At 37.5% G+C, this 9,002-nt stretch overlaps 1 protein-coding gene across 8 annotated transcripts; it reads right to left on the bottom strand.

Moving 5' to 3' along the window:
• FAM229B (family with sequence similarity 229 member B) lies at positions 1–8,996 on the bottom strand. 8 transcript variants are annotated; one of them, XM_008994920.5, is made up of 4 exons: positions 8,914–8,996; positions 4,018–4,175; positions 2,091–2,229; positions 1–825 (listed from the first exon to the last, which is right to left on the bottom strand). In XM_008994920.5, exons 3-4 carry the CDS (start codon positions 2,213–2,215, stop codon positions 708–710), a joined length of 243 nt encoding a protein of 80 aa, XP_008993168.1. In that variant the 5' UTR covers positions 2,216–2,229; positions 4,018–4,175; positions 8,914–8,996; the 3' UTR covers positions 1–707. The 8 variants fall into 8 exon arrangements, with proteins under 8 accessions (XP_008993168.1, XP_008993172.1, XP_008993171.1 ...); XM_008994924.5 differs by having other exon boundaries at positions 4,074–4,175; XM_008994923.5 differs by having other exon boundaries at positions 4,018–4,172.
• Between the last annotated feature and the right edge of the window lie 6 nt (positions 8,997–9,002).

Here is a 9,002-nt window from a genome sequence, read left to right as displayed (position 1 = left end):
TATCATAAACAATTTATCAAGATATCTGGTTAGCACTTAGGATACAATATGATAATGGGACATCATTTTTCTTGGAAAAATCAGGGTTAGAACCACAGCTTTGACTTCATTTACATTTAAACCAATAATCTGGGCTTCTTTATGGAAGTAGCTTAAATGCCTTGCAGATTAACCATGGACTAAGAACTTTCTTTGACCTTGAATACTCTTCCAAAACACAACCACAGGGCTCCATTTCTCACCCAATCTAATTATTCCTGAGCAGAGCATTATCAAATAATATCAAGATAGGGACTGGCTTGGGGTAGTAAGGTAAAGGGATTTATCTAATTAGCAACCCAAATATGAACAAGGAAATGAGCCTAAGATACATTAAACATTTAGAATAAGCCCCACCTGATTGATGACCATGTCGAATTAAGCTTCATCTTCAATTATTGATATTAATGACCTACTGTGAGCAAGATGATCTCTAAGGTACTTTCTAATTGTGAAATATTATTCTGTCTTACCTATCAGGCATAACTGATAGCCTATTACTATGTGTGTTTTATTGACTATATTTCTGTCTGTCTTACTACAAGTAAATAGTTCAATTGTTGTCATCATTCGAAGGTGCCACCACTTTTATTTGTTTACCAGATCACAAGATGATACTGGTCCACTACCCTTGACCTAGTCAGACCTTGACAAAAGACTTAGTGATGCTATTTAGGATGCATTTCCTTGCTGCTTTGTGCAGGTGGCTTTCTCATGGTTGCATAGACAGTGATAGGAACATCAGTTATTGTCAGGCAATGACTTCCAGGGCATCTCCGGAGTTGCCTGAATAAAAAAGCAGATGACATGTAGTTAGATACTAAAAAGGAGAAATATTTTTTTCAGAGCACCCAAATTTTAGTGTATATTTAACTGTTTAAATCACTTTGAAATCTCTGAATGTCATAAAATGAGTATAACATGGTTTTGCTGATGAGGCACCTATTTTAGACTGATATAACAAAGAAATTGTGGCCTTTGCCATAGATTTAATCACAGGAAATTCATATATTCAAAGATAACCCTCCAGATGTTCATTTTGAAAGGTACATAATGATCGCTAAATGGCAAAACAAAGTACATAGTTACAAACATAAGTGATAATACCATGGCAATTCATGTGCATATGTACCCTAAAATCACGTCAGTTGAGTGATTTCAAAATGAGAATGTCTGTGGAAAAATACAAAACTGAACATAGTATTCCACATACTGTTCAAATGTTGACAGACTCTCAGATTTGAAATGGCCCTTAAATGACACCTAGTCCAAAAATACGTCTTATATATGCATTTCCTTTCCAACATTTCCACCAATTAATAGTCACTCAGCCCTAAACATTTCTAAAGACTGGGAGCTCATTATTTCCCAAAGTAGCCTGTTTCATTCTTTACTAACTCCAATTTTTAAGTACCTACACCCTGTTAAACTTAAATCTGTGTTCCAAAAATTTCCAACCATGAGAATCTAAGGTTTTGCTATGATAAATATCAGAGAAATGGAACTAACCATTTTGCAAAACTGCTTTGTCTCACAGAATCTTCATACTCTGTATCACTCTTTCTGCCAAAGGTCACAGCAAAGCCAAAGTGACACCAAATCTGAGGTCTAAGTCTTTTTCATATTTTTAGCCTTATGCCTAGCACAGTGCCCTGCACATACTAACATTGAAGGTTTGTTTGTTTAACTGAATGTTACCTAATCATGAAGCTATCAACAAAAGAGTCTAAGGCTGGGACAAACGTAATTGTGCGGATTTTGGGTTAATAGCTAAAAATGTACTAGAAAGAGAGAGAATAAATTGGCCTATCATCAAGACTTTATAGAAATACAAAACACAGATTCTATACTAAGGAAACCTGGGCTCTGTTAATACTAATTTAGAAACAACAATGTTTTTTTAATTCCTGAGAATTTTTTCTTGCTTGTACTGAGTATCAGCTGAAGGTTATATTGATGATATAACCAATATACTGATGATATAACAGCTGAAGGTTATATTGATGATAGCCAATACATATTTCCTCAGTTGTCAGGATTGAAGACTTTACCTGGTTGGTGACATCTCCTTCCCATTACAGGCAGCACTAGAGCTCATCCCCGGTTCCAGCCCAATTGAAGAATCTCCTCCTTCCACTGGAAACCTCCTTGGCTGGGTCCCAAACTCAAAAGGCATAATTCACTGAAAACCTAGATTAGAAAGTTAAAATATTGGGGGTGAAGATAGATTGTCATCAAAGACTTGTATGGAACTTTTTTAGGAGTCAGAGTCTTACTATGTTGCCTAGTCTGGAGTGCACTGGTTATTCACAAGTACAATCATAGTGCACTACAATCTTGAACCCCTGGGCTTAAGCGATCCTCCTGCCTCAGCCTACTTAGTAACTGGAACTACAGGTGCACACGTGCCTGGCCTTGGAATTTTTAATATTACAATCTTGTTATAGACATATAGAAATATTCTGAGTGTTATTCTATTTATAAATAGCTATAAAAGTATTTCACAACTATCCCTTATGTACAATTTAAGTCTTGCAAAAAATACAAAATAGCCACCAAGTAATATAAGGATAGTGTACCCTATGGTTAACATAACTGAAGTCCATTTCTGCTGTGTGAAGACAAAATTCGGTTTGCCTTTAAATAGTTGTTACAATCAACACGCGCCTCTCTACCTATCTATACTCTTCTCTTCCTTTGGAGCACAGAATTTTGCATTCACCAAGATATCTTCAGCTAATCCTTCTGCTCCAGGTGATTATTCATTTCCCCCTGCTTCCTTATAGTCACAGTAAAGTAGTTAAGAAAGTAGCCTTGGGAGAGCTGGATTTATCTAAGTTCAAATCCTGGTTCTGGCCCTTCCCAACTACGTGATCCAAGGTATTTATCTATATTTCTCACAGGTACGTTGGTGATAATATTATCTACTTCTAGGAAAATAGTGAGGAGTAAGGTAATACATGTAAAGCGCATTGCCTAACTAACACACAGTAAGTGCTCAGTAAATGTTAACTATTATTATTCAGCATGTACTACTGAGCATTAGTAAAATATATATAAATATATGCAAGTATACATGTGATATTAAATTTATTATGAAGTAGACATGATGCATACACATAAACACATATAAATAAACTCCTTACTGCCTACCTTGGAACTCTTCACTACCCCACTGCTCCCACCCATCATTTGCTATGGCCAATTCAATCCATTAAGTCTGAACTGACATTTGACTTACTCTGTAACTTACTTCTATAAACCCCCATTATCTAAGTTTTCATAGCAACCTTTATTTCTGCTTTGTAACAGTTATCATCATTCTAATTCAAGGTTTCTCAGCCATGACACTATTGACAGTTGGGAATCAGATAATTCTTAGTCGGTGAAGGAGGAAACTATCCTGTGCATTGGAGGATGTTTTGCAGAATTCAAGGCCTTCACCCAGTAGATGCAAACAGTACCCCTCCCCCAAAGTTGTGACAGTTCAAAATGTCTATAGACATTGCCAAATGTCCCCTCGTGGGAGAGAGAGGCAGAACTGCCCACTGTTAAGAAATACTACCCTTATTTTTATAAATGCTTAATATCCACCCTCATTCCAAGTCTGTCTTTGTCATCGCTGAATACTTAATACCTAGAACAGTGCTTGGCACACAGTGAATATTTAATAGCTCTATCTTGAAATAATTTGCATGTATTCAACTATTAGCCCACAAGGGATAGGAAAAATTTTAAATTGCTTAACTATTTCTTATGCCTAGTACAGTATTCTATGCCTAAAAGTAAATGTTTATTGGTGGCAATAAAACTAAATTAAGGTTTAAGAATTTAAATGATAACTTTTATAGACTGTGTCAATTATCAAGAAAAAAAGTGTTTTGCTCAATGATGATTTAGTAAAACCACACTGTGGTTTATTGTGATTATCCATGCAGGTGTTAACATTGTTATTTGATCAAGGATAAATAGACTTACCAATATAGGCTGAGTCTGATTCCTGTAGAGGTGAATAAATCAATGCTTCTACTGACCTTCCACAGAAGCCTGGAATTGCCAAGGAATGATGATCAAATGTTCCAGTGACACCCAGAAATTATGACATCAGAAGATTCTTTCACATAGTTTCCTACCTGCTAAAGAATCAAATATCTCAATGCATAGCTCCAACAACCAACTGAGGATAACCAAAAATTTTCTCTTAAAGTCTTTTGGAAAGTTTCATTCTTATTGTTACTGCCTTATTCCTTATTTCCCTACAATTCCTTAGTTCACTATTAGTATTTTCATCCATGAATGAGGGCCTACAGTCTTATCAATCTGTACAAAATCAGAGTTGAGATTCTTCTCATTTTAGATCCTGTTTTCCTCATTCTCTCTCCCCCCTAGACTTTCACTTATATTATGACAAAAAAATCCAATCTATCTACCTCCTCATCCCACTCCAAAATCCTCAAACCCAAACTGTACCTTTATAGATTTCTTTATAACTCTTACATGGGATTCTTTACATGTTCTCTCTAATGCCTGGACTAACCTTTTTTATTTTTTACTGTTTCCTCAAGAGAGTCTTCAAATTCACAAATGGCAGGAATAATTACAATTGTGAAAGGAAGAATACATCTTGTACTGTCCTCATTATTCTGTTCCCTGGGCCCTGGGCTGCTTCTCTGCTCATACAACCGTCACATTTCTCTGAACTGCTCTCCCTCTCCCAACTCGTTCTTAGCTTCTGTATCAATAGCTTACCTCATGAACATCTGCTCTACTCAGTAATGTTGAGTTTAACCCTTACATCAGAACATTACTCTTCAGCTAAGCAGTTTTTCAATTTTCATATCTGATGACTAAACTATTAAATGTTAGTGAGCATGTTTTTTTTGAGGCAGAGTCTCACTCTGTCACCCAGGCTTGAGTGCAGTGGTGCAATCTTGGCTCACTGCAACCTTTGCCTCCCAGTTTCAAGTGACTCTCCTGCCTCAGCGCACCCCGCCTTCCGAGTAGATGGGATTACAGGCACACACCACCACACCCGGCTAGTTTTTGTACTTTTAGTAGAGACGGAGTTTCTCCATGTTGGTCAGGTTGAACTCCTGACCTCAGGCGAGCCACCCACCTCAGCCTCCCAAAGTGCTAGGATTACAGGCAGAAGCCACTGCACCCAGCCCTAGTGAGCATTTTTTTATGACAGAAATTCTTTTTTAAATTTATTTTTCATTACTGAACTTAAGGTTTCATGTGCAGAATGTGCAGGTTTGTTACATAGATATACACATTCCATGGTGGTTGGCTGCATCCATCACCCCATCATCTACATTAGGTATTTCTCCTAATGCTATCCCTCCTCTAGCCCCCCACCTAACACTGTTGTGTTTTCATATGACTCATGTTATAGAAAACTGGCATTTTACATAAGAATTAACTTGATGTTGAATACAATCTTACCTCTACTTTTTCTTACTAGTATAGTATCTATAAGTAAGTTGATCACCATTTTAGCTTAGAAAAATAACTTAACTGACAGTGTCACAGTCACACAAATAATTGCTGGCCATTGTTAGCTAATGTATCTTAGGACCTAAGCATTTGGTCCTTAGGATGGCAAAAACTTTTGATAGTTTACATGTTTGAGAGGAGGTAGCAGTGGAAAAGTGATGGTAGCATCAGAATTATATTTAAATTGGTTTTTGTTGTTGTTTTTTCCTTATTTGCTTGTTTTTGAGACAGGTTCTTGCTCTGTCACTGAGGCTGGAGTGCAGTGGCATGATCATGGCTCACTGCATGCAGCCTCAACCTCCTGGGCTCAAGCAATCCTCCCCCCTCAGCATCTCAAGTAGCTGGGACTACAGGTGCACACCACCATGCCCAGCTGATTTTGTATTTTTTTGTAGAGACAGAATTTTACCATGTTACCTAGGCTGATCTCAAATTCCTGGGCTCAAGCAATCCACCCACCTTGCCTTCCCAAAGTGCTAAAGTTACAAGTGTGAGTCACTGTGCCCAGTCAGATTTGAATTTTGACACAATGTTAGTGCTGAGATTTTGAGCAAATCACTAAAAGTTTGTCTGTAAAATGATATTAATTCCTACCCTATAGAGTTGTTGTGAGGAATACAAAAATATATAACATGTATAAAGCCAGTGACTGGGATACAATAATTCAATCAGCACTACTTCCTAAATATTTTTGTGTCATTCTTGAAATCAGAGTGTTGAGACACTGATTTCACTTTTTAGTCACTGATATATATAAAGTAAAATATCTGTAAGGGGGATATTCTTAAAATCTTCTAATTTACCATTTTAACTAGTCCATTTGGCATACCATGCTTCCTTAGAATGGGTGATACAATGAAACAAACCAAACAGTAGCCCTAATGATGAAACTTTATGACATTAGAATAATACATCAGAAGACAAAATGAACTTGAGTCTCCAGCAGATTTTCATAAAGCAATAGATAGACAAGAGCAGTACAAATGGTGAATTAAAAGACAGTGAAGTCTCCAAATACTCCTCTAAGTATCATAAGCTCAAGAGCAATAATCTTTCAACTCTCAAGATATTAATTCATGAGATGCAGAAAATAAGTGATACTTGAACTTGCCATAGTCTAAGAAAAAAAGACCATGGAGTTCATTCATTCATTTAACAAATATTTGCTGAGAATCCACATGAGCCAGGCATGTGTTAAGTGTTAAACATAAAAGATTAAGCAGAAACAAACACAGTTCCTGTTATAGTGGAGTTTATAGGTTAGGATAGGATTTGTTTTAGTCTAGAATATGAAATCTAAATTTAAAAGACAACTTTTCATTAATTAGGTGGAAATGGGTGGAAGACAAAAACACTGACACAGTTGAGGAGGGGGCAAACAGAGGAAAACAACATGTTTCTTGTTTTTTCTCCATCACACTCCCCTGTTCATTTCATGCCTAGGTACCTAAAGAATTCTCTTTATTCTGAAAAACTGAATGATTTAATGAGGTTATATGTCTTGGTGTTGATTTTTCTATAGAAATCTCTTTTTCATTTTCAGCATGTGGAATTCTGTCCACTCTATTTGTTTTGTATGTTAGTCAGTTATTGCTCCAATAAAACTGCACCCCAAAACGTCAATGGTTTCAACAAAAAAGCATTTCTCTTGCTTATAAGATTCTGAATAGCCCGCTGCAGTTCAAATCATCTCGACTTAGCTAATCTGAGTTTGCCTGTATGGAAGTTTTGGAGTGGCTGGCAAGTAAGGCTCTCCCTTGCTTGACTCTTAAGCAGAACTCTCTCTCAGTCTGATTCTCTACAGACTGAAGTTATTAATGAGACGTGTTAGGACTTTTCTATGTATGGCTTCTAGAGAATAATGACTGTGACTGCATGAGGGGTAGGGTTCTGCAGAGGCCAGTATATCATCTGACTGGCACGGATAACAGACTGATACAGACCTATTCACATCACTGCCTACGAACTGGACGAAGACTTGCAAATTTTGAAAGCTCCAGACTTTGGGACTTTAGCATCAAGACCCAAAGTGCCCAACTGCACCTCTACCATTGACCCTATGCTAAATAAGCAGTTAAGAATAAATCCAGCCTGCAAAAATTTACTGATTAAAAGTTGCCTATTACCAAAAGATATAAAATCACTGCAACTTTAAACTACCAGCTATCAGAAAAATGTAATAATAATTACTATGTGTCTAATGGGACAATAAAGTGTTCTAATCAATTGAATATTACAATTCATATTAGCACACATTCACAACACAAAGCATATAATTTAACTTTTTACTAAACAAAGAAGACTTCTTATGGTTTCATAGTTCTTTAGAATTTTTGTGGAAAATATTACTTTCATTAAAGAAGTACTTGAGTTCTTAAATTCTCGTCTAATTTTATCAATAGAAGTTTACACCTTTTAATGTTTGACAATTTTACGGAGTTGGTAATTGTCATAAGGCCTAATTTTTTAATCTTCTCCTCCTCGATCCCATCTAACTACCCATCTAAATGCATAGCGTTAATCCCATCTCTTCCATCAGACTTCTATTTACTCATCTACATCCTCAACCACTGAATCCATTGCACTTATAGTCAATGCCATACAATTCTTTGAGTATTTCACGTGTATGTCTTCAATTAAATTGTAAGCTTCTTGGAACTGGATCCATGTCTTAATTTCTTTTGAATCCTCCCAGAGAGCCTACAAGTTAACTTGATGAGTATAGAGCGTTCAACAAATACTGGTTGGGTCTCTGATCTTGGTTTTGTCATTTTTCTCAAAGTGTATAACCACCTAGTTTTTTTTGGTTTTTTTGTTTGTTTGTTTGTTTGTTTGTTTTTGAGACGGAGTTTCGCTCTTGTTACCCAGGCTGGAGTGCAATGGCGCGATCTCGGCTCACTGCAACCTCCACCTTCTGGGTTCAGGCAATTCTCCTGCCTCAGCCTCCCGAGTAGCTGGGATTACAGGCACGCACCACCGTGCCCAGCTAATTTTTTGTATTTTTAGTAGAGACGGGGTTTCACCATGTTGACCAGGATGGTCTCGATCTCTCGACCTCGTGATCCACCCGTCTCGGCCTCCCAAAGTGCTGGGATTACAGGCTTGAGCCACCGCGCCCGGCCAACCATCTAGTTTCAATTGTGCCCTGACATGTCTGTTTCTCTGGGGTTTCTTTTTGCTCAACGCCATTGTTCATTTTCTAATAAAACAAAGGGCTTGCTGGATAGAGATGCTAAGGCAGCGTCTCTCGTGGAATGTGAATAACGGAACTGATCCACCGCCCTGGGTGTTGACACTGTGAACAAAAACTAAACCTCTGATAGCCTACGAACAGCTTAAAGACACATATTTTAAAATGCCACTCTAAAGCCTAGTTACCCGCCAGTTACCCCGGCCTCCGGAGCCGCAGTTGCTCAAAGATGTTGGCAAAGCAGCAAGGATCTGCGTCCCGAGGCCCAGTCGCTATG

Source organism: Callithrix jacchus, chromosome 4 (assembly GCF_049354715.1).
Source record: "Callithrix jacchus isolate 240 chromosome 4, calJac240_pri, whole genome shotgun sequence".
In the NCBI taxonomy this organism is placed as follows: domain Eukaryota; kingdom Metazoa; phylum Chordata; class Mammalia; order Primates; family Cebidae; genus Callithrix; species Callithrix jacchus.
The sequence above is the reverse complement of the archived record's forward strand: the minus strand, read 5'-3'. Positions and strand labels throughout refer to the sequence as shown.